At 38.5% G+C, this 25957-nt stretch overlaps 2 protein-coding genes across 5 annotated transcripts in view; one reads left to right on the forward strand and one right to left on the reverse strand.

Annotated features, from left to right (window-relative positions):
- Pigl (phosphatidylinositol glycan anchor biosynthesis class L) overlaps nucleotides 1-10929 on the forward strand; it is a 72401-nt gene extending 61472 nt beyond the window's left edge. Inside the window, exons 6-7 of one of the 4 annotated variants that reach the window (XM_010611516.2) lie at nucleotides 757-890; nucleotides 8144-8176. In XM_010611516.2, the coding sequence (XP_010609818.1) occupies nucleotides 757-890; nucleotides 8144-8164 (155 nt within the window). In that variant the 3' untranslated portion in view covers nucleotides 8165-8176. Of the gene's footprint in view, nucleotides 1-756; nucleotides 891-2874; nucleotides 2912-8143; nucleotides 8177-10283 lie in introns of those variants that run through there. The other 3 variants (XM_010611526.2, XM_010611502.2, XM_033762766.1) reach the window with 3 other exon arrangements.
- The window catches only part of Cenpv (centromere protein V), a gene marked incomplete at its 5' end in the record, with an annotated part of 62529 nt that continues 47394 nt past the window's right edge, over nucleotides 10823-25957 (reverse strand). Inside the window, 4 exons of the mRNA XM_033762769.1 lie at nucleotides 10823-11043; nucleotides 22278-22357; nucleotides 24234-24354; nucleotides 25695-25809. Of these exons, the coding sequence (XP_033618660.1) occupies nucleotides 10862-11043; nucleotides 22278-22357; nucleotides 24234-24354; nucleotides 25695-25809 (498 nt within the window). The remainder of the gene's footprint in view (nucleotides 11044-22277; nucleotides 22358-24233; nucleotides 24355-25694; nucleotides 25810-25957) is intronic.

Consider the following 25957-nt stretch of genomic DNA (forward strand, 5'->3'; position numbering starts at 1 on the left):
CTCCACTTAACTGCATGGGACCCCTGCTTAACACCTTTAAGCCAACGTCTGGTCTGTCTTACCTCATAGGCATGATATGAAGATTCAACAAATGAAAACATAAGTAGTATGCGACCTCTCTGCATTGGGTTACTGAACTTAACAAGCTGTGTGGTCTTTGGAACAAGACTGTAATTTATTGATTCTTATATCAATGCTATTTGTATCATACTGTTATTTTATAGATTAGAGAACAGATTCTATATCAGTTCTTGAGCAGGTCTCTGGCCTCCCAATATAGAAATTCCTGTTTCTAAGCCAGGCGTGGTGACACACACCTGTAATCCCAGAACTCGGGAGGCTGAGGCAGGAGGATCGCTGTGAGTTTGAGACAAGCCTGGGTTATATAGTGAGTTCCAGGTCAGTCTCAACTACATAGTGAGACCCTGTCTCAAAAAAAAAAAAAAAAAAAAAAAAAGAAAAAATCCTTGTTTCTTTTGGCCTTGAAGTAGCCAGATCTCAAACTCTAGTCTCCTACCTCTTCTTGCTAAGGCAGCAGTGACCTAGAGGGTGGCCCACCAGGTCTTTTGTGGCCCCTTCACCCTTCCTAGCTGTGAGAATGATGGGCAAAAAGCAGGTTTGGTGCCACAGAGCCACCTGGAAACTCCATAGCAATTGGCCTGCCCTCCCCTTGGCCACAGGGGACAGGGCCTGTGCTCAGAGAAAGATCTGGCTGGGAGCAACAAGGCTTTTCTCTCTGTCCCCTTTTCCACCCAGGGTGTTCTGTACTGACGCTTCAATCTGTGAATGTGCTGCGCAAATACCTCTCCCTTCTGGATCTGCCCTGGTCTCTGCTGCATACGCAGGGTGTCCTCTTCGTGCTCACCAGTGAGGAAGTGGCACGGGCCAAGGTGAGCAGTGCGAATTCCTGGGCCTGACTCCTCAAAACCCCGCACAGGCCCCTCTCAAAGAACTTTCACAGGGGCTCAGCATCTGTCCCTGAGTTTAGAACCCGGCCAGCTAGAATGTGGGAAGCATAGACTTAAATGACTTTGACCTTTTATCTGATAAGAATTTTCTTAAAACCCTGCTCATTGTAGAATGACATGCTCACTGTAGAAAACTTAGAAATATATAAAGGCATCCAGAAAGTAAGAAGAAAATGAAAATAAAAATTACTTGCAATCCCACCACTCAGAAGTAACTGTTAATGTTGGGCTATACTCTTCAAATATATATAAGGAGTTAAATGTAACTCTTGCTATATAAAATCTGCTTTAACAAAATACTATGAACACTTTCTCCTGTGTAAATATTCAAAATGTAATGGCTGCCTTATATTTCACTGTACAGATGTACTATAAAATACTTCGGGTATCTTTTCTCTTTGAACATTCAGTTTTACCAGTTTTTTACAGTTATACCTGGAGCAATGCTCCCACAATGAGTCTATAAAGAATTCAGACCTTCCAGGACCTTCTGTAGAGAACTAGTGAGGGTGGCCTGCTATGCCAGTTGAGGAAGAGCAGGCCCACTGAGGCTCTCCTGGTAAAAACTCTTAGCTGGCAGTGGAACAATGAGTTGGGGAGATGCAGGTTGCGAAGAATTGTTCCAGTTTGTCTTCTGGTACAACCTCTAGTAGACCTAAATCCACCACGAAGAGAAAAATAGCAATGAATAAAACCGAACTGCTTTGTTAGAAACTCAAACATTGGTCTGGGGATTTAGCTCAGTGGTACCGCTGCCTGCCTTGCAAGTGCAAGGTCCTGAATTCGATCCCTGGTACCAAAAAGAAAAAAAAAACAAAACTCAAAGATAATTTTCCACAATAAAATTTATCCCTAAAAGGCACCTTTAGATGCTGAGAATGCATGTTGAGCAGAAACATTAAGCCTCTTTTTTTTTTTTTTTTTTTTTTTTTTTTTTTTTTTTTTTTTTTTTTTATTTTTTTTTTTTTTTTTATTTTTTTTTTTTTTTTTATTTTTTTTTTTTTTTTTATTTTTTTTTTTTTTTTTATTTTTTTTTTTTTTTTTATTTTTTTTTTTTTTTTTATTTTTTTTTTTTTTTTTATTTTTTTTTTTTTTTTTATTTTTTTTTTTTTTTTTATTTTTTTTTTTTTTTTTATTTTTTTTTTTTTTTTTATTTTTTTTTTTTTTTTTATTTTTTTTTTTTTTTTTATTTTTTTTTTTTTTTTTATTTTTTTTTTTTTTTTTATTTTTTTTTTTTTTTTTATTTTTTTTTTTTTTTTTATTTTTTTTTTTTTTTTTATTTTTTTTTTTTTTTTTATTTTTTTTTTTTTTTTTATTTTTTTTTTTTTTTTTATTTTTTTTTTTTTTTTTATTTTTTTTTTTTTTTTTATTTTTTTTTTTTTTTTTATTTTTTTTTTTTTTTTTATTTTTTTTTTTTTTTTTATTTTTTTTTTTTTTTTTATTTTTTTTTTTTTTTTTATTTTTTTTTTTTTTTTTATTTTTTTTTTTTTTTTTATTTTTTTTTTTTTTTTTATTTTTTTTTTTTTTTTTATTTTTTTTTTTTTTTTTATTTTTTTTTTTTTTTTTATTTTTTTTTTTTTTTTTATTTTTTTTTTTTTTTTTATTTTTTTTTTTTTTTTTATTTTTTTTTTTTTTTTTATTTTTTTTTTTTTTTTTATTTTTTTTTTTTTTTTTATTTTTTTTTTTTTTTTTATTTTTTTTTTTTTTTTTATTTTTTTTTTTTTTTTTATTTTTTTTTTTTTTTTTATTTTTTTTTTTTTTTTTATTTTTTTTTTTTTTTTTATTTTTTTTTTTTTTTTTATTTTTTTTTTTTTTTTTATTTTTTTTTTTTTTTTTATTTTTTTTTTTTTTTTTATTTTTTTTTTTTTTTTTGCTTTGATATTTATTTTTTTCTTTTTTGAGACAGGGTCTCACTATGTAGTTCTGACTGGCTTTGAACTCACTACGTAGCCCAGGCTGGCCTTGAACTTGTGGTGATCCTCCTGCCTCAGCCTGCCAAGTAGTGGGATTACAGGTGTGTGTCACCATGCCTAGCCAACAGTTCATTAATTTTTGTCCTTTATTATTGTATTTCTCTTCTACTTTATTCATTTCTTATTCTGTTCTTTTTAAATCACATATACTTGAAAGAATAGCTTTCTTCATTTTCAGACATTTAAAACATATACTATAATTTCCTTTGAAGTATTCCTTTATAGCTTACATTTTGAATTTATTTTCAATCCATAAGGTCTTGGGGTGTGTGTTAGAATTTACAAACATGTATGTTGGTCCTTATTATTTATAATATTTGTAAATGCACTTTCAAAAATTTATTTGTGGGGGCCAGGAATTTAGCTTAGTTTGCACCGTGCCTGCCTTGCAAGTGCAAGGTCCTGAGTTCAATCCCCAGTACTGGGAAAAAAAAAATTTGTGGGCTGGGAATGTAGCTCAGTGGTACAGTGCTTGCCTAGCATGCACCAGGCCCTAGGTTCTATCCCCAGTACCTTATAAAGACACACACACTCACACAGTTAGCCAAGCATGGTGGTGCACATCTGTCATCCCAGCACTCTGGGAGGCTGAGACAGGATTCCAAGTTTGAGCACAGCTTGGGCAAATTTGCACCCTAGTGAAACATTATTTCTAAATTGAAAAATTAAAAATGGCTGGGGACATAGCTCAGTGAAAAGGCCCTGGTTTCAGCCCCAGTACCATCATCGTTGTCATAATTTTAAAATAATTATAGTTATTTTTTAATTAATTTGTTACTTCAAGATCAATATTAGCTTTGCATTTTTGGTCATTCACAGGCATGTGCACTCACAAGGCAGTGAAAACTTTGAACCACCTGAGTACACATGCATGTTTCCAGAGATTTAGCAAGGCAGCACTGCTCTCTTGTTTCAGCTTTCACAAAAAAAAAAAAAAAAAGTCATTTTTGTGGTATATTTAGTGTCACATTTTTCTCATTGGCACATTTTTTGTGATTTTGCTATTTTAAATGGCTGAACTGTGCTGCTGAAGCCGACTAGTGTCCCTAAGCATAAGACACTATGATGTACCTTATGGAGAAAACTTGTATTAGGTAAACTTCATTTAGGCATGAGGTATAGCGCTGTAACCAAGAGTGCAGTCCTAATAAATAAACAGTATATATTAACTGTCTTTAAACAGAAACACATGTAAAACAGGGTGATATATTAATGAATTTAGGAAAAGGCTGTGACCAGAAGTTCACAGGAACCTAATCCCAGGTATTCACTAGAAGCAATGGCCTGGTATTCACAAATTCAGAATTCCCAGTGACTTTATCGACTGTAACTACCATAAATATTGCAAATTGACTGGATATATGTATATACGTAGTCCTATTGTTGATTTATAATTTACTTGCTTTGTAGTCAGTAAATGTGTTACACTAATTTTTTAAAATGTATTGAGATTTCCTTAGTGACCTAGATTATAAACTTTATAATCAATTTTTATAAATGCTAAATCAACATGTATACCTTTCAATAACATGTATTCTCTACTTCTTGCATTCAGGGCTCTAGACAGAGCTAATAGGTCAAGTTTAGTATTTATGTTAAAACTTTTATATCTTTACTAATTTTTTTATTTTGGCTTATTATTTTTTGATAAAACTATAGAAAGATTTCCCACTCTGCACCTGTATTTGTCCATTTACTTGTTTCACCTCTCACACTGGAAAAGTGTGTCCTTTTTGTAGTACATTTAGTGCCATATTTTTCTCATTATCAGCTTTTTGTCAATTTTTGCTTTATTTGCTTTTAGGTAGATAAAAGATCAAAGCTATATTCCTTTTGTTTTTCTGTAGTATCCCTGTTTAGGCTAGTCTCTGTGTGGCTTATCTTTTTTTTTCCTTCAATCCTTTTATTTTTAGCTTTCTATTGTGATTTTTAGTTGTGTTTTCTGTAAACTGCTATGAAATATCTGATAGCAGACATATTTGTTCCATTTTTATTTGTAGCTAATGATATATTTAGACTTATTTTTCTAATCAATCTTGTTTTCTGTTTACTGTTCCCTTTTTCTTGAGTTCTGTGGAATTGGTCAAGTTTTCCGTAGTCCTTTCCCCCTTTTTGCTTTTTTTTGGGGGGAGGGGTTGTGTGTTTGGTTTTGTTTTGTTTTATTTTGTGTCTTTTGGGGGGGTACCGGGGATTGAACTCAGGACCTCGTACTTGCCAGCCAAGTACTGTGCCACTGAGCTATATCCCCAGTCCTGTTTTTGTTTTGTTTTGTTTTGTTTTTTGAGACAGGGTCTCAATATTTACTTCATGCTAACCTTAAACTCTCTATGCAGCCCAGGCTAGCCTCAAACTCTAGCTTCCTGAGTGCTGAGATTACAGGTGTGCACCACCATGGCTGGCTCTCCCTCTTTTTTTTACCAGCTACAGATGGTATTTGTGTGGTGACTTCTAAAATTTTAATGTCACCCTTAACTATAAAGTTTATTTTGTTTTGTATTTTGAGACAAAGTCTTGCTTTGTAGTTCAGGCTGTCCCTGAATTTACTATGTAGTCCAGGCTGACCTAGAACTCATGGCAATCATCCTGCCTCAGCCTCCTGAGTACTGGGATTTCAGGCATGTTTGTTCCACTACCACATCCAGCTCCATAACTATAAAATTCAAATAAGTGAGTTATTCAGTAATTTGTGATCCTTAGCACAAGAACTTTGCACATTTAACTGCACATGATCAGTTCTGCTCTACTCTCTCCTTACTGTAGCTTAGTCTACAACTGGTATATGCTTGATTCTTGGCCCCATCATTCTTACACATTTCTTCTTGGTTCCTCTTTTGCTGCTGCACATTCTTTAGTAATTTTGCTGCTGGCGTTTTGTTTTGCAGTGCTGTGGGTTAAACCCAGGGCCTTGGGCATGCCAGACAAGTGTTCTTCCACTGAGCTAAATGCCCTAACAATTCTTCAGTAATTGTTTTAGTGAGAGTCTAAAGGCAAATTCTCTTAGCCTTTGAATGTTTAAATGTTCTATCTTTTCAGTGAGTTTAGCTGGAAAGGATAGTTTATTTCCCCTTCGCTTTTTTTTTTTTTTTTACTAGATATTGAAGCCAGGGCCTTTACACTGAGATATATCCCCAGCCCTTTATTTTTATGTTTATTTATTTATTTACTTACTTATTTTTTGAGACAGGGTCTCACTATGTAATTGAGACTGACCTGGAACTCACTATGTAGCCCAAGCTGGTCAACTCACAGCAATCCTCCTGTGTCAGCCTCCTGAGAGCTGGGATTAAAGGCGTGAGCCACCACGCCCGGCAAAATAGGTGCCGGTTCACTCAATTTCTAGTCAGGAAACTTGAGTACAGGCTGGTTCTAATGCATTGAGTTCTTTGGTGACTTTTTTGTTGTTGTTGTTACCGGGGATTGAACTTGGGTCCTTGCTTTGCAAGGCAGGTGGCAGAACCACTGAACTAAATCCCCAGCCCTCCTTTATTTTTATTTTTGAGACAAGTGTTTCACTAAATTGCCCAGGCTGGACTTGAACTTCAGATCCTCCTACCTCAGCCTCACAGAATGCTGGGATTACAGGTGTGTACTAGCATGCCTCACTTTTGGAGGATGACTCTCTGTATTTGCCTTTATCTTTGGCAGCATCTATGCTCCTGAAAGCCTGGTGTTATATAATCTTTCTGTATGTGAAAATCACTTATTTCTGGGCCCTTCTGTTTTATTGTAGTGTGGCTATGGAAGATCTTGTTCACCTGATTCTGCTTAGAATTCTCAAACTGAGCACCCACACTTAGCACTTCACCTGATTCCTCTTCACTTGCCTCTAGTGTGGCCTTCCTTTCATTCTCTCTCCAGGACTCCTAGTAAACACCTAACAGGTCCTACTAATCTCAGCTTTGTATCTTTTTATTTTTTTATTGTTTTCAACGCTAAGGTTGGAACCCAGGGCCTCTTACTAAGCAAGTGCTCTATCACTGAGCTGAGCCACACTCTAGCCCATTTTGTGGGGGTTTTTTCTGCCCTTTTCGTTTTATTTTTTATTTTGAGACAGGGTGTTGGTAAGATGCCCAGGCTGGCCTCAAACTTGCAATTCTCTTTCCTCGGCCTCCCAAGTAACTGGGATTACAGTTATAGGCTATCATGCCTGGCTGTTTCTTAATTTTCCCTCTAAATTTTTCTCTATTTCATAGGTTTTCCAAAATTTGTCATTTTAAAATCTCCTGTGTACCACTGTTGCATGTTTTTCTCATAATTTCTTTTTCTCTTAGTTTTATCTTTTTTTTTTTTTTTTTTTTTTTTTTACTGGGGATCGAACTATTTCGTTTTTTTTTTTTTTTTTTTTTTTTTTTTTTTATACTGGGGATCGAACTTAGATCAGGCAGAACCACTGAGCTAAATCCCTGGCCCAGTTTTTCTTCCTTTATTTAGCTATTTGAACATCCTAGATTTAATTATTTTAGTGTAGATAAACTGTTCTATAAGCCTGTTTTCATCTAGAATATATTTATGGTTCAAATGCTGATTTTGTTAGCATTTCTGTCTTTGTATTAGGTTACTTTGTGTCAAAGTCCATTCATTAACTTGGGGAAAAGTACTGTAAGTTGTTGAGTATGGGGATTTTATCCTCCTCTTCCTCTGTGACCCTCCCCATCTAGGAACTTTGCAGTTGCTGAATGGCCAGAATCAGGTCCCTCGCTGATTCAGCAGTTACCAAGGCTCAGTGCTGCTGTCCCTGCATTCTGCTATCTGCACTACAGCAGGCACTGTTTTCCCCCAGTGCTATTCCACACGTGAAGGAGACCCTTCCCCCTCCAATCTCTGACCTCTAAGTAGGGGGTCTCCTGTCTAGCAAAGTCCCTAATTGGCAAACCTCCACCTCAGTACTCACTCCTGTGTTTACATTCTGTCTGTTCATGGTGCTGTTGATCTTAATTTTCACCCATTAATGTCTTTTTTTTTTTTTTTTTTGTATTCTCTTTATGTTTTTCTGTCATGGCTATGTGTACCAAATAGGAAGCATCAATTTCCTGCATTCACCATGTCAGAACAATGGAATTATTTTTTGAAAAGTAACTTTTGCTAGCAAAGTGGTTAAGGATCAAATTACAAATCACAGTTAAAGCTTTTTTTTTTTTTTCTTTTTTTTTTTCTTTTTTTGGTACTGGGGATCGAACTTGGGACCTTGCACTTGCGAGGCAGGTGGCAGAACCACTGAGCTAAATCCCCGGCTCCAAATGATGAGCTTTAAGGTATGTTTCATTTTTTCTTTTAAAATATTAAATATTTTTATAATCATGTATTACTTGTATAATCCATACTGTGGCCCAATAATTTACATTTCTCTAGAATTTAAAGGAAATGAACAAAAATGAGTCTATAAATTTATGTGTAAGAATGTTCATTAGTAATTTCGAGTAGCAAAAATAGGGACTAATATTTAGTAGATAAATGATATAGTACTATATCACCAGTAAAATCAGCATTTTGAAAGACAGGTAGTGAAAATGCTCCAGAAGAGGGAGAAAAACAAAAATATAAACTGTGCACATAATTTTGATATTTTTTTCAGTATTCCCTTAGAAACTTTGAACAAAACCAACAAAAAATATATAGTTAATGAAAAACTAAACTGACAATAAATAAATAATTTCTCTTTAAGTGCCCATCTTACTGAATGGGTGCTAAGTCACTGGAAGATTAGATAGGCCACTTGGGTGTCATGATGTAAGAAATCCTTATAACATGATGAGTATTCCAAGGAGAGAGAACTAGTAGTTTGAACTGTATAAAGGTCATCCCTTCTCCCATTGGTATCGTTAACATATTTTTTATTATGTTAGTCAAAATTCTAATTCTATTGTGAGTTCACATATCCTTTTTTGCTTCTGATAATAAAATCTACTTAATGTTTACTTGTTTCCTGTGGAAAAGATGATATATAGTATATTGCCTGAATATACTCTATGGTGATAATTCTGCTCCAATTCCTTGTATCATCTAAAGCTTGACTATCACAGGTATGCTCACCCTTCTAAAGTCATGTATGTTCTGATAATTAATGAGTTCCTTAAAGTTTTGCAACAATATTAACTTAAGCAGTTATAGTACTTAGAGAAAAATGAAAATCTTTTGTATATGTCATATATAGTTAAATTAGTTGCTGTATGTGTCTAAAAACTGAACTAGAGCTATGTATGATGGTGCACAGCTATAATCCTAGCTATTTAGGAGGCTGGGACCACAGGAGTGCAAGTTAAACACCAGCCTAGTGAGATCCCACCTCAAAATAAAAAGGAAGAGGGAAAAGGCAAAGATATAGCTCAGTGATTGATAGTGTTTACCCAGTATCCACAAGGCTCTGGGTTCAATCCCAGCACCATGGAGATTAAAAAAAATAAAACAAAACAAAAAAAACTGAACTAAAATAACAAGATAATATATATTCCCCTGCTGGAGGGTGGGGAAGGACAACATATACTGTCCCCCAAGAACTTCACATATCACGGGCAAGGACCCTACCACTGAGCTACATCCCCAAGCCCGTCTCTTCCTCTTATATAACATCCCTGTTTGTATTGTATAAGTGAGGTAGTAGAGCAAGTGATTAAGAATATAGGCTATAGAGTCAATCAGATGGCCCTGGGTTTGAATCTCAACTCCAACACCTACTAGCTATTTGAGATTGCTGAGTGTCTTCATCTATCTTAAAGAAGGAGGGGGAAAAAAAGCGTTAGCTAAGGGCCGGGGATTTGGCTCAATCGGGCACATGCCTGCCTCACCAATGCAAGGCCCTGAGTTCAATCTCCAGTACCAAAAACAAGTGATAGCTAAGGATGGTGGTGTATGCCTATAATTCCAGAATTCTGAGAGGCCAAGGCAGGAGGATCACAAACTCAAGCCCAGCGTGGGCAACTTAGCAACCAAGCAAAACCCTGTCTCAAAATAAAAACTAAAAAAGGAGTAGGGATGTGACTCAATGGGAAGGCCCTGGGTTGAATTCCCAATACCAAAAAGACAAAAATTAACACACAAAAATACCTAATAATAATAGCATTTAACTCCCAGCATTGTTCACTTTGAGTTGATGGTTGCAGACCACCAGTGGTATTGTGCTGGCAACAAGTGCCCTGCGTGTTCTTAGGAGCATCTGCTGTAACCACAGGGGAGTAAGGAGATGGGAAGCAAGGCAGTGCTGGAGACCAGTCTACATGCTACAGGAAGATGCCAGATAAGCTACAGCGTGCAGTGGGTTAGAGGGAGGAAAGATTTCAGAGTGAGAAAGCAGATCTGAAAGTAATGGAAATAAAGTGTCCGTAACTGGTACTCTGTTTTTTTCTAGAAAGCCATGTCCTGCCATCGTAGCCAGCTCTTGTGGTTCCGTCGTCTCTACATTTTCTTCTCCAGGTACATGAGAATCAACTCACTGCACTTCCTCTCAAGCCTTGAAGTGTTTTCAGATCTAAGGAATAAAGGAGAACAATAGACCAGGAACCCCTGGGACCTGGCCCGAAGCTGACTTAATTCTCTGAGCCAAAGGAGATCACAGCTAAAGAGAGGCCATGTAGACCAACATTCTACCCAGTCTTCCTTAGGCTGGGGGAAAACTCTGAAAAAAACAAAATAAACCAACTGTGGATAGTAATAGCTACCTACTAGCTTCACAAGTTTTTGTGAAAAACATGTGCATGACATAGTGTATGTCAAATATCTAGCACAGAGCTCGGCAGGTTACTGCCATAAATGAATGTCAAAGTGCTCTAAAACACTTCACAGTTGGGGAATCAGCTCAGTGGTGCAACTGCCTGCCTTGCAAGGGCAAGGTCTAGAGTTTGATCCCTGGTACAATTAATTACAAATTACAATTAATTAAAAATGAATTAAATGAAAAATAAATAAAACACTCCATGGATGAGATTTTTACAATGATTCTAAAGCAGGGTGTCTTGGTTCATTTTCTGCTGCTATAACTGAATACCACAAACCCAGTAAGTATAAAAAAATAAAGAGATTTATGTAGCTCACAATTCTGGAGGCTGGGAAATCCAAGAGCATGGTGCCAACATCTGCTTGGCATCTGGTGAGGGGCTTCTTGCTGTATCCTAACAAGGCAGAGGATGTGACATTGTGTGAGACAGAGTAAGCAAGTGATGGAGTGCTCAATTTTATAGCAAAGTCACTCCCACAGTAATTTAGTAATCCACTAATCCATGCATGACCCAGTTACAGTGGACCCTCAAGTTATGACTGGCCTGACATACAAACAACATCGGATAGGTCTGGAATTTTAGTTTTAACTTACAACTAAAGTCTTGAGTTACAACCTGAATGCCAGCCACTTATGTTTCCAGATAGTCTCAGATACAGATTTAATCCTTACAGAGTTCTGGAAGGAACACTGCAACATCCTTTGCTGTATGGGGTTAGTTGAGAAATTCTGGGCCAATGTCTCTCTAAGGACACTGAAATCAGCATGTATACAGGAGAGAGACTGAAGGCTATGTAGAGGAGCCTGAGCCTTCAACTGACCAACCTGAGTTACAACCAGCTCTCATGATGAAATGAGTTCATAAGTCAAGGGTCCACAGTACCTCCCAAAGAGTCCAGGCTGGTCTCAAACTCACAGCGATCCTCCTGCCTCCGCCTCCTGAATGCTGGAATTACAGGCGTGCACCACCACGCCCAGCCTTCCCCTTTTAAATTTTGAGACAGGGTTGCTAAGTTGCTGAGACTGGGCTCAATCTTGTGATCCTCTTGCCTCAGCCTCTCAGAGTGCTGACATTACATGAAACTAAAACAAAAAAAAAATTAAGGGCTGGGGATCTAGCTCAGTGGTTGTGCTGTCTGCCTTAGAAAAAAAAAAAAATTACGAACCTAATGTCTTCCAAAGAAAAGCTTGTCTGGCTTGGAAGTTACTATCCTGAGGCAGGGAAGCTCAGTTGTGCTGACCTTGAGCTAGAAGCCAGAATAACTGACAGAATTACAAGCAAGGGACCAAACTTTTTTCTGCTTCAATTCTTTTATCTGCTAAATGGGAAATATTAATGGTCCACTCTTAGAACTGAACAAGAAGATGCATTAAGAGGCACAGCGGAATATGGTTTACAACACCAAGAAAGATTAATTGCTATTGTTCTGAGAATGAATAAGTTGGCACTAAGCAGAGGTACTGGCATACACAACCTCTATGGAAGACAATTTGGAAATTTCTAGAAAAAAATTACATTTTGATCCAGCATTTTTACTTAAACTAATTTATACTTTAGATTTACTCCACAAGCCTAAAGAGGTATGTTAACTATAGACACTGAAACACTGATTCTAACAGTTAACTAGTCACACAGTCAAAATGTCCCCCAATTAAGGTCTGATGAAATAAACTGAGTTTATTTCAAAAGAAATAGAAAAGACTGCAGGACTTTTTTGAGTTAAGGCAGTACATCAAAATGGAAAGATTTCTAAGGCATATTATGTGACAAAAGCAAGATGTAGAACAGTGTTAAGAGAATGCAACCATTTGTGAGGGGGAAAAGTACATTTCTACACATGCATGTGTGTCAACATACTATCCCAGTAATTGCTTGTCTTTGAAGAAGAGAAGGGTAAGAGGAAGGGAATTTATACCTTCTGAATTTTGTACAATTTGCATATATTACTACCTACTCAAAAATATTTTCAAATCTTTTTTTTTTTTTTTTTTTTTGGTACCAGGGATCAAACTCGGGTCCTTGTGCTTGCAAGGCAGGCAGCAGAACCACTGAGCTAAATCCCTGGCCGCAAAAATATTTTCAAATCTTAAGAGGTTAGAAAGATGTATAAAATTTCATTGCTCCTGGTTGAGAACTGAGATTTTCTGCCTTTTTACTTTTGTTTTACTGTACATTCCAAGTTTTTAAAATAAATTAAAATCTAGAAAGGAAATTGGAGTGTTTTTATTTGCTGACTGCCTCGATGATGCCGCCTGAAGCTAAGGTCTCCCTCCCTTGTCTCCTTCCCAGCACCCAGGTGTGTGTACATGCAATGGCAGTTTCTAGTTTGGGTTCCTGGAAGAGGACACCACCAGAATTGGGCTTTCCTTAGTTCTAGGACAGCACCAAGGAACACACAACTAGGCAAGAAGGCCTTTGGAGGCCAAAAGGTAGCTACGAGCAGTCCCTTGGTACCCTCCAGGTGGAATGCAGCCCTGCAGTCACCCCTGTGGCAAGGGGAGGGTGTCTCTGTGCAGATTACCCAAAAGCAACATTTCCAACTACTGGACATGTTCCCTCCTTCATTCTGTCCCTTCCCTTCCTTGGTGTCAGATACCCTTTTGAAGTTAACACCCAGATGCTAAATTGGGCAGCAGCTCTAAAGCCTGGAACAAAGGAAATTTCATAATTCCTGAAGGAACCTAGAAAAAAAGAGAAGTCAGGTGTGGTAGCATACACCTGTAATCACAGCAACTCCCAAGGCTGAGGCACGAGGATCCTGAGTTCAAGGCCTGCTTGGGCAATAGGTGAAATTACTGAGGAGGAACAGGAGAGAGAACAATCTCCCACCTGTGTGTGGGTTGGGGGAGAAATTCAACTAAGAATCCCCTAGGGAAGTGGGGAGAATAGGGGAAAGGAAATAAGGGACAAGAAAAAATATGAGAAAAGGAAAAAATGGAAACAAAGTGTTTGTAAATAGGGGAGGGTAGAGGGGGTGGAGGGAAGGGATAAAGGGAAAAATGAGAACCAAGACCTGTCGTGTAAAGGTACAAGATCCCAATGATGGTTGTAACTGTACTGCATACCTAAAAAGTACCAATAAACTCAATAAGATTAAAAAATAAAATAAAAAAGAATCCCCTAGAGAAGTGCTGCATCCAATTGCTCAGACCTAGGAGGGACACCAGGCTGGAGCTGGAGCTGGAGCTGGAGCTGGAGGGGGTTACCTTCATGTCAGAGAGACCTGCCCTCAGCCCACACACACACCCTCAGGAAAGGGCTGATGGTTTGTCAGTTCTTGTTCCTGGGCAAGAAGAGAAAGTTCTGGGGCTCCCAGCCCTCCTGCTTTGACCACTACTCAGGAACACTGATCTGTGAAGAAAATAAAAACCAGGAACAAACAAACCAAATACAAAAGAGGAATCCCTGGCCTGAGAAGGCTCAGAGATGGGGCAGGAGGTGGGGAGGGTTCTATTCTCTGGAGGAAAGAGATCTCACTGAAGGAACAGTTACCAGGGACTGTCGAACACCATAATGAAAGTTCTAGCTCTGGGCCAGACAAAAAGGGTGTTCTCAACAGTGGTCAAACTAGCAATCTGCAATATAAAGTAAAAGGTATACCTGAAAACAGAGGGAGAAAAACAAGAAATGGAGATCATGGCAGGGATGTAAACCGAAAATACAGGGCAGGGGATTTAGCCCAGTTTCACAATGCCTGCCTCACAAGTGCAAGGTTCTGAGTTTGATCCCTGGTATGCTGGACACACACACACACACACACACACACACACACATGACACGGACACAACAACATCCGGGTGCCATGATATAAATCTCTGGGCATGGTGGTGCTAACCTGTAATCCCAGCACTCAGGAGGCTGAAGCAGGAGAACTGCTTTGAGTTCAAGACCAGCCTGGGCTACATAATGAGTTCAAAGTCAGGATGAACTACATAGTGAAATCCTGTCTCAAAAACAAAAGAAAACAGAAATTCCAGAAGGAGAAAAGGCCACAGATGGACAAGCAGTTAATAATCTGAATAAGACTTGAGTCAGCACATTAATAGAGGCCACTAAATCCCAAAAAGCTTTGATTTGTTAAAAAAGAAAATTTCACCAATGTGTTGTGAAATTCCTAATTGAATTCAAAGTAAAGAGGGTCAAGGGGATGCTATGAACATCAAGTATCATTGCATAGGGTGACAAATGGTAGACAGAAATGGGGTTCACTTGAGATTGTTAGGAAAGGAAAGGTAACCACTTACAGAATGGAAAAGCATTTTACCCAAACTCACAAAGAGACAGCAGAAATTAAGAGAAACTTTAAAAGGCTACAAAATAAAGTAAAAAATAGAAAAGAGGAAATAGGCATAAATGCAATAAACTTAATGACAGACTACAAGTAGAATAAAATCAGCTAAAATTTAAAAAAAGAATAAAATTAGCTCTCAGTTACTTCCAGAAAATACAAATGGGCTGAGTTTGCCTAGCAAAATACACTAATGCCAGGGATTTAGCTCGGTGGTTTTGCCGCCTGCCTCTCAAGCACAAGGACTGGAGTTCGATCCTAGAACCAAGGTAAAAAGAAAGAAAAGACACTAATATCCCAGCATCCAAGTAGTTCCAGCTACTCAGGAGACTGAAGCAGGAGGATCCTACATTGGGGCAAATTAGTGAGACCCTATCTCAAAATAAAATAAAAAGGGCTGGCAATATAGCTCAGCATTCCATGGGGTTCAAACTGCACTACTGGAAAAAAAACTATCAAGTTAGATGACAAAATATAGGTACATATTTAGGTGACAAAGGCCAAAAATAAAGGATGCATCATATACTATAGTCCAGGTAAATGGAGTGGCACAGCAACATTATAAATTGAGGCCAATATGACTCAAAAAGCATTAAACTCAACAAAAATGGTTTTTCAGAGCAGATTCACTCCATGAGCCAGATACCTGAAACAAAATCACCTAGAAGTATAAATCTTTATTTTTAAAAAAACAAAATGTTTTTCCAGAATTCTGACAAATCAAGTTGGCAAACAGTAAAACCAAAACATTTCTAAAAATCAAGATTTGCTTTTTTTCTTTGTGGTACTAGGGACTGAAATAAGAGTGCTTAGCTACATCCTCTGGTTTTATTATTTAATTCTGAGACAAAGTCTTGCTTAGTTGCCCAGTCTGGCCTCAAATTTGAGATGCTCCCTTTTCAGCCTTCTGAAAAGGTGGGGTTTCAAGCAAGTATTACCACACCGAGCAACATTCACTTCTTATGTGATAGAATATATACAAAAGTAAATTAGTTATGGCCACTGAGAAATTCTTTTTTTTTGTTGTTTTTTGAGACAGGGTTTCACTATGTAGCTCAGGCTTGTCCTGAACTCACAGCAATCCTCCTGCCTCAGCCTCCCGAGTGCTGGGATTACAGGTGTGCACCACCACACGGGCAAGAAATTCTTAATTCTTAAATGTAATTCTTAATTTCCCAACACAAAGATTTTATACCCCATATGCCTTGATCTTAATCAAATAACATAAATAAATAACAAAATTATCACTTCTCGGCCTTTTGGTGACATCAAGTGTAATAAATTTAAAAATTACCTAATTTTGGGGGGGCAACTTGCTTGGAAATCAAGAAAATCCCTTTGAGATACCCCACATATTAAAGAGGAAATCCAAACTGATAAGTATTACCTAGAAAGCAATAATGATACATTACGTGGAATCTAAACTACAGTCTTAAATGCTTTTATGTGTCTTAATAGAGATTAAATGCAGGGTCTTCAAACTGAGCTATATCCCCAGCCCTTTTTTATTTTTTATTTTGAGGCAGTGTCTCACTAAATTTCCCAGTCTGCCTCCCAAACTGCAGTCCTCCTACCTCAGCCTCTGGGATTACAGGCATGTACCATTGTAGCTGACCAGGTGTAGTAATATTCTTAAACATGCCCAAAGAAAAGTGCATTCATGATAGACAAATCACAAAAGAGGAAACCCAATAGTCAAAAACAACAAAAAATTATTCAACTTCAATGGCAGCCAGGAAATGAAAATTAAAGCAAAAATAAAAATCCATTTTTCATGCTTGGGTAAAACCACCCTGCTAAAGTTTGGGATTGGATCAGTGGGAGACATTTGTAGATCTCAGCAATAAGCCAAGTGAGGACCCCAGAGGACATGAAGAGGTATTTCACATATACACAAACACACACCGATGGTCAATGTTAAGAAATAAATCACACCACAAATGAAAGAAACATAAATTAAAAGAAAATGCCATGTTCACTTACCTAATCCACAAAGATTTTTAGAAATAGTCATGTCCAATGTCCTGCAGCTGAGGGAATAGACATATAAACACTGTTGGAAGAAACATGAAATGGTGGCATCTTCTGGAATGCAGTAATTCAAGGTCTCAGTAATATACATATCCTTTGACTCTGCAATTCTACATCTATAAACATCCTTATGAAATAAATAATACAAAAATGCATTATGTGGGTGTTTGACAGCTCCTAACAAGGAACATGAGTCTCAGAATACTGAGCTGTATTAGTACTGACCCAAGGGGAACAAGCTACAGCCATAGTCATATGTTTTCTAAGTGTTAATATATATATATACATACACTAGCACAACATTTTAGAAGGAGAAAGATACATTTTAATAATTTTTCCCTGAGCATTTCCTGAAGGATGCATAGTGCACCTGGAGACCACCAAAGTATCAAGTTAGTTCATGCAAAAAGAACAAGTTAGGGAATTATATGAAAAGTCAGCAAGTCAAAACTGATGCAGAGGCAAAGAAAAGGATGAAAGAGCTGCTAGAAGTGCAGAATGCGTATATCCTTGGGACAAGAGAGAGGAAAATAAAGTTCTAATTTGATCAGAGCCTCATGGCCTTGGTCAAAGCCGACCCTTGCATCTACCAAGAGCATTTTTTTTTTTTTTAAATAGGGTATGTAGTCCAGGCTGGCCTTGAATTCAGAGATTCTCCTGCTTCAGCCTCCTGAGTGCTGGGATTACAAGTGTGTACCTCCACTCCCAGCTCTCATCACCCTTCTTTCCCCTGCCAGTGGGACTCCTGTCCTATGTGAAAGTATAATGGTTTTGGAAATGAAGTTAGCTGCAACTAAAAGCTAAATGACACCTGTCTAAGTTTCACCTGGGGGAAAGTTGAGCAATCTGGGAAAAGCGACATCATAAGAAATTCTAGTTATCTATAAAGAGTCAATCAGAGCCAGGTGTGGTGGTACCTTATAACCAGCCACTTGGGAGCTTGAGGCAGGAGGATCACAAATATGAGCCCAGCCTGGGCAACTTGTAGTATCCTATTTTAAAATCTTAAAAAGGCTGAGGGTATAGCTCAGTGTTCCCAAGATTTAATTCCACTATTTTTTAAAAAAAGTGTGACTCAGAGCCTATGAGCTCCAAATGATTAGTGATATTTCTTCTCAGTGGTGGTATCAAGGCCTAGAAGGAAACCACCAAAGCAAAGCTCTTGGAACCTCTAAGTTAGCCTGAAACTGGGGCCACCATACTGTGCTGTGATTTGCACTGCTCTCCCTGCCCAAGAGGAGCAGTGGCAGATCAGGAAGTTCAGAAGATCCTGAGGTTTTTCAGTCACAACTATAAGCTGTAGTTCTTATACCTTCAAGTTTAAAGAAGTGAAGTTTGATTTCAGGAAAGGGGACTGAAAGAACCCCAGCACCTGGATTTCCACTAAATGCAGCTAGTTGAAGTTCACTTTGGAAGTTCTTGAAGCCCTTGTTTCCTTCATGAGTTCAAATGATAAAAAACGAAGTTGGAACAATGCCTCTCCAAATCCCTCAGTGGGGTATATACACAGATGTGGTAGGAAAGACCAGCAGGCCAAGACCTGGCCAAGACCAGTAGGCAAAGGGGCACCAAGTGGGGCCTCCATCTTGTCTGCCCTCCAGGTGATGCCTCCCTGCAGGTGTGCTACTTACTGCTGATGACATCTGACATCCCGAGTCACTTCTGTTTAGCTGGAGCACTTCCTGGCCAGTATCAACTCCTACTTCCTGCCAGCCCCAAGTAGGGAAAATACCTACTTAATTAAGATGGTGGTTCAAAAGGCTTAAAAAAGGACAGTTCCCCACTCACAGGATCATTAGCAGTGTCTAACCAGTTACTTCACTGCTGGGAACACTCTGAGTAGGCTAACTTAGAAATCCATCGGGATGGCCTAGTCACTTTACCATATCAAGAACAGTGGCATTCCTTCCCACCAGTAATAAACAACTGCAAGCTGTAAATACAAGATCCCACTCAAACAAAAAACCATAAAAGAGGTAGGAATAAACCTAACACAAAATGTGTCAGCTAGATGGAGAAAAGTGTAAAGCCAGACTGAAGAGTACAGCAGAATAAATCAACTGGTGAGACTTGCCAATTTCCTAAAGATAAAACTAGAACTAGTGGTTGGGAAGGAAAAAAGTTAAAAAATAAAAATTAAAAATTAGATAAAGCTAGGTGTGGTAGTGTACATCTGTAATCCCAATACTCTGGGAGACTGAAGCAAAAGGATGGCAAATCTGAGGCCAGCCTGGACTGCATAATGAGACTGTCTCATAATCCCAGCACTCAGGAGGCTGAGGCAGAAGGATCTGTGTCCAAGGCTAGCCCACCACACTATGAGTTTAAGGCTGGCCTGAACTACATACCAAGACCAAAAAAAGGAATAAATTCTAGTATTCTGTTTATCAGGTAGGGTGCCTACAATTAACAATAATGTATTCTATATACCAAAATGGTATAATTGACATTGTGAAATAGGAAGAAAAGGGCTAAAGGTGTAGAGGAAGTGGGAAGGGTAGGGGAAAGGAAATAAGGGAAAAGAAAAAATATGAGAAAATGGAAATAAAGTTTTTGTAAATAGGGAAGGGAGGAGGGGGTGAAGGGAGGGCAGGGGTATAGGGAGAAAATGAGAACCAAGACCTGTCATATAAAGGTACAAGACCCCAATGATGAATGTAACTGTACTGTATACCTAAAATGTACCAATAGACTCAATGAAAAAAAAAATTCATGGTTGACATGATAGGTGTCAATTTCCCATTTGACACGTTTCTGTAAATATATCAAAATATCACACTGTACACCATAAATACATAAATTGTTGTCAGTTAAAAAAGACAAAAGCAGGCCCGGGATATAGCTCAGTGGCACAGCACCTGCCTAGCAAGCACAAGTTCCTGAGTTCAAAAATCCCCAGTACCCCTCCCCACCAAAAGAGAGAAAGAGAGAGAGAGAGAGAGAGAGAGAGAGAGAAAGCCAGGCATGATAGTGCACACCTATAACTCCAGCACTTGGGAGGCTGAGGTAAGAGGATTGCTGTGAGTTCAAGGTCAGCCTGGGCTGCATAGGTGAGCTCAATTCCAGGCTGAACTACATACCAAGACCCTATCTCACAGGAAAAGTGGGGGAAGCTAGGTGTGGTGACACATACCTGTAATCCCAGTACTCCCAGTACTCTAGGAGGTTAAAGCAGGAAGATCCCAAATCCAATCCCCGCCTTGGCAATTTGATAATTTAGCAAAACTCTGTCTTACAAACTAGGCTGGGAATGTAGTTCAAGGTGAAGGCCCTGGGTTCTATCCCCAGAACTGCAAAAAAGCAAAACAAATAAAAAAACCACCAAGAAACAAATGAAGAAAAGTATGTACAAAAGTAACCAGGAAAATACAAGTAAACATGTTTATAGGTTTTATTAAGGAAGATATTCTTGAATAAGAAATATCACTCAAAAGGCTAAGACAGGAAGATCACAAGTTCAAGGCCAGTCTAAGCAATTTAGAGAGACCCTGTCCCCAAAATAAAAAGGGGTGGGGATGTAGCTCAGTGCTCCATGGGTTCAATGCCCAGTACCAGAAAACAAACAAGTAAATAAATCATAAAAAGCCAAAAAATATAAGTTAGAAAGACAGAGGAAAAAAAAAAGATATAAATTTGGTTCCATCAAAAATTAAAATCCTTGGGCTGGGGATTTAGCTCAGTGGTGCCACCACCTGCCTCGCAAGCTCAAGGTCCCAAGTTCAATCCCTGGTACCAAAAAAAAAAATTAAAATTCTAAAAAAAAGTTAATTTAAAAAATAATAGAGGCTGAGGCAGGAGGATCATTGCAAATTAGAGGCCAACCTGGACTACAAAGAATTCAAGACCAGCCTGAACTGCATAGTGAGAGCCTTTCTCAAAACAAAACAAAACAAAACAAAAATTTAAAAATAAAAACAATAAATATGAGCCAGGCATGAAGGTTCATGTCTGTAATCCCTGCACACTGAGAGGCTGAGGCAGGAGGAATGCAAGTCTGAGTCTTATCTGGGCAACTCAGTGACTCATAAAAAGCGTTGCATACAGCTCAGTAGAAAGACCTAGAATTCAAACCCCAGTAATACAAAAATAAAATAAAACCACACTTAAAAGTACACTATTTCAGGGCCAGGGATTTAGCTCAGTAGTTCTGCTGCCTGCCTTACAAGTGCAAGGTCCCTAGTACAATCCCTGGTATGAAAAAAAAAAAAAAAAGTATACTATTTCAAAGGCAAATAATGGAAAAATTTTAAATGAAACTTTTTAATAAAGAATGATCATGGGCCGGGGATTTAGCTCAGTGGTTCCGCCGCTTGCTTTGCAAGCACAAGGTCTCAAGTTCAATCCCCGATATCAAAAAAAAAAAAAAAAAAAAAAAAGAGTGGTCACATTAAAAAACTGGTGATAAGGGCCAGGGACTTAGCTCAGTGGCAGTGCGTCTGCCTTGCAAGTGCAATGTCCTGAGTTCAATCCTTGGTACCCAGAAAAACAAAAAACAAAAAAACTGGTACTATGAGGTGTTGGTGCAACCACTCTGCTGTATACAGGGTTGATGGCTGTTTGGTCAACACATTCGAAGGGCAACTTACCAGTTTTTAAAACTTAAAATACACTTACCTTTACACCCAGCAATTCCATTTCTCAAATAATACTCACGTGTATAAGGTACATAAAAGGCTATTATCAACACTTTGTGTCACAGCAAAATTATAAACAAACTCATTTGCATAGGAAAAGGTTAGACTATACTTATGCTACACGGTTTTATCTAACAGCTAATACCGAGGATATGCATATTGATGTGAAATGATCAGTGCTATTAAATAAAAATGCAAATGTCAAAACAAAGAATACAGTACGACATTTGTTTTTTAAATGTTTTTTAGGTTATTTTTTGTACCGGAGATGGAACTCAGGACCTGTGTTTGAAAGGCAGGCGGTGGAAACATTGAGCTGAATCCCTGGCTCTTTTCTTAGTTTTTAATAGTGGGGATTAAACCCAGGCCTGATGCTTACTAAGAACATGCTTTGCTATTGAGATATCTTTCGCAGCCCTGCCATATGGCTTTAAAAGACACACAAAACTATATTTTTATGTAATACTCTAATAGGAAAGGTAGATCAAAAGAGATTACTGCCTGAGAATATAATTCATGCTTTGTCTGTGATTTCTTTTTTGGGGGGGTACTGGGGATTGAACTCAGGGCCTGATGCTTGCAAGGCAGGTGTGGGTGCCCCAAATGAATCTCCAACCCCTTATCTGCATAATTTTAAATTTTAGAAAATCTTAAGGAATACTTTGAGTTCTAACCTGAAAACTCAGTTCCTGTACTTGTCCAGCTCCTCCCAAGCTCAGTGTGAACACGGCTGTCAGCCAAAGGCGATTCGTAGCTGACCAGGTAATAACCACACAGAAACAAAGAATTGGCCATCTTATTTCCTCTAGTGTCCTTATCTCTTTTTCTTTCTGTCTCTCATCTAATCTACATTACAGATCACTTCATTAATTCTCCTAAAGCAAACAGCAAATATTTACTGACACCATGTACATATTCTGTACTTGCTAACAAAAAGAATGTTTTAGGAAAGTTGACCTGATCAAAATATGAACCATGGGAAGAGAGGGATATGAGAACCAACCCTAACACTGCATAGTGGGCAAGGCATTATTTTACTCTGTTCAAAGTTGTTGTTCAAAAGCTAAACTGGATGTGGTGATGCACATCTATGATCCAAGCACTTGGGAGGCTGAGGTAGGAAGACTGTAGCAAATCTGAGGCTAGCCTGGTCGACATAGTGAGTTCAAGGCCAGCCTAAACTACAAAGTAAGACCCTGTCTCAAAAAAACAAAAAAAAAAGAAAAAGAAAAAAAGACTCAAAGTTGTTGGGGTTTTTAATTTTTTTTTTGGTGGTAATGGAAATTAAACCTAGGGAGCACTGAGCTATATGCCTGTAATTCTAGCTACTTGGGAGGCTAAGGCCTGAGGGTGCCAAGGTGGAGTCTAGTGTGGTCAATTTAACAAGACTGTCTCAAAATAAAAACAAAGAGGCAGAGGCAGGACCATCACTGCTAGTTCAAGGCCAGACTGAGCTACATAGTGAGTTCAAGCCCAGCCCTCACTAGAGTGAAACTCTCTCAAAAATCGAAAAAAGAAAAAGAAAGGGCTAAGAATTCAGCTAAATTTCAATCTAGCCTGGGCAACTTGGAGACTCATTAAAGCCCCATTTGAAAATAAAAAACTAGAGCTGGGCATAGTGGCAAAAGCCTACAATCCCAGCCCTCAGGAGAGGCTGAGGCTGATGCTGAAAGATCAAAAGTTTGAGCTCAACCTGGGGCGCTTAGCAACTGACTTGAGAAACTCTCAAAATTAAAAATCAAAAAGGGGCTGGGATATAGCTCAGTGGAAAGGTTCTAAGTTCAAATCTCATTACTACTCACAAAAAAAGTAATCATGCCCCAGAATGTAGTTTAGAGCCCCTAGTACTAAGCCCAGTTATCAAAAAAAAAAAAAAAAAAAAAAAAGGCTGGGGACAGCTCAGTGACAGAGCCATTTACCTAGTATATGTGTCAAGGCCCTGGGTTCAAGCATTGGGAAAAAAAAGGTTCTGGAGATGGATGGTGGTGATAGTACAATATCAATGTATTTAACATGACTGAACTGAACATTTTATATGTATTTTACCACAGCCTGCTAAGCTCACTAAAAAGAAAAAAAATAGTAACTAAATTACCTTTAAAAACAATGACTCACACCATACCTTACCCAAATCTTCCTGGACTAGACCCTCTCTCCTATGTCCTTTCTTCACAATTGAAATAGACTGTCATCAGTTACAATCTCCTAGTTATAATCACTTTCTACTTACTTCTTACCTCTTGTCAACTTGATTATAAGCATCTTGATAGTGACCAACAAATATCTGCTGTTCAATGATTGGCCTCAGAGGCAAAATCAAGGTGCAAAGGAAATGAGGAACCATAGTAACTGCATTAATGTTAAAAATATTTATTTTCTAAAAGATCACACAAAAGTTGGGGAAAAGAAGGAAGAGGGTGAACTAGCCTACATCAAAATCTGGGCTGAGGAAGGACAAAGAGCTGCCTAAAGAAATTGGTAGCTGGAGCAAACTCATAGAGACTAAGGTAGCTGCTGGCCAGCAGCACCAGCAACCTGGTCAGCCATACCAAAGGCACCAGAGATGCTATAAGGACCACAGAGGTCCCCACTCATTCCTCCTTTTCAGGAAGGGAGAAGCAGGAGCTCACTCTTTAGACATGTTCTTGATGGTCTTGTGCTCCTTCATGGCCTGCTCCCAATGGCTACCATTGAATTCCTCAGTGACCACACTCCGCACGGTGCCTTCATCCAAACAGTGTGGGGCAATTCCTAGGAGAAAGTGACACAGAGAAAGATATGTCCCAAATATGGGTAGAATAGAGAATATACTGGCTTTTGGACAAACCCCCACCTGCAAACATCCTCATCTTACACATCAGAGTCCTGAGAAATATGGTCCAGCTCAAGACCTCAGCTTATGATTCTGACACAGCCTGCTAAGCTCAGGCAGCACTGGTCACAGCTTATGATTCAGCCTTCTGGATCATGGTCTTCACCTGCCACTTGGAGATCAGACTCCTTGAACCAAGGATAGCAAAGACTTGGCATCATTCAAAACCAAGTTGAGTAGAAAAAGTAAAAAAGCTTAGGGCTAGTGCAATCTCTGAAGAATTCTCAGGCCTTTCCTCAGTTTAGATAAAATTTCAAACAATTAAATAGCTCCCCATTTGTATAAAATGTGTGTGTGTGGTACTGGGATGGAACTAAGGGCACTGAGCTTGTGAGGAAGATATGGTGCCACTGAGCTAAATCCCCAGCCCTGTGTAGGATTTTATACTCTTCATTTCCTGGCCCAAAAGATGGGCAGAAAGGAGTCTCCACATGGCAGATGAGGAACCAGTAGGGGCTGCTGAAGAAAAAGGATGGGAAAGGCTGGTATGATATCATGCCATTCCCCTCCTTCTGCCACAAAGCAGATGTTGTTGTCACACCTGCCTCACAGCTCTAAACATCTTCAAACTCTAGTTTCCCCTCAATTTATCTATAACTGGTGAAACAACTGGTTAAGGGCTGGTTTTACATCTCCCAGATCCAAGCAGGAAGTCAAAAGGACCTTGAAGGTTCTCCAGGTTGTATTCTGAACAAAATTTATTTTTCATTTTTGGTGGTACTGGGGATCAAACCCAGAGCCTTGTGCATGCCACACAAGTACTCTACTGCTGAGCTTCACCCCCAGCCCTCTATTTTTATTTATTTATTTATTTATTTTTGGTTCCAGTTATTGAACTCGGGTCCTTGCGCTTGCAAGGCAGGCATCAGAACCACTGAGCTAAATCTCTGACCCTTTATTTTTAAAAGTGATCATCTTCTTTCTAACCTTCAGTGTCAGCACCAGTGACACAACTCTGAAGCACCAATGAATACAATCTGGCTGGACCTGAGAAAGGCATCGCCCTATGGGACTGAGACACTTGATCAGTCTCACACCCACTACTGGAAAGGAGTTCTGATGAAGATCCCTGTTGCTGTTACACATGCCTGCAAAAGCACCTACCCAGGCAGGAAGCAAGCCAAATACACCAGCAACCACCTATCCATTCAGCACCTACACCCCAAGCACCCGGGCCTCTCAGCATCCCTGAGCTTATAGCCCATCCCCTTTTACTCACCAAAGCCTCCAGGGTTGGAGCGGGGGGTATAGAAACTCTGAACACCACATCTCTTACAGAAGGTATGCTGGGCTTTGTGCGTATTGAATGTATAAGTGGTTATGCTCTCGGCTCCCTAGGTAAACACAAACAAATATGCTTTCTCTTTTTACAGAAAGATTATTTTTATGTCATTTAACAAGTAAATCTTGGATGGTGTGGTGACACAAACTTGTAATGCTATTATTCAGGAAGCTGAGGCGGGAGGATAGTAAGTTTGAACC

Source organism: Fukomys damarensis, unplaced genomic scaffold (genome assembly GCF_012274545.1).
Source record: "Fukomys damarensis isolate Sample0158 unplaced genomic scaffold, DMR_v1.0_HiC HiC_scaffold_13, whole genome shotgun sequence".
Taxonomy (NCBI): Eukaryota; Metazoa; Chordata; class Mammalia; order Rodentia; family Bathyergidae; genus Fukomys; species Fukomys damarensis.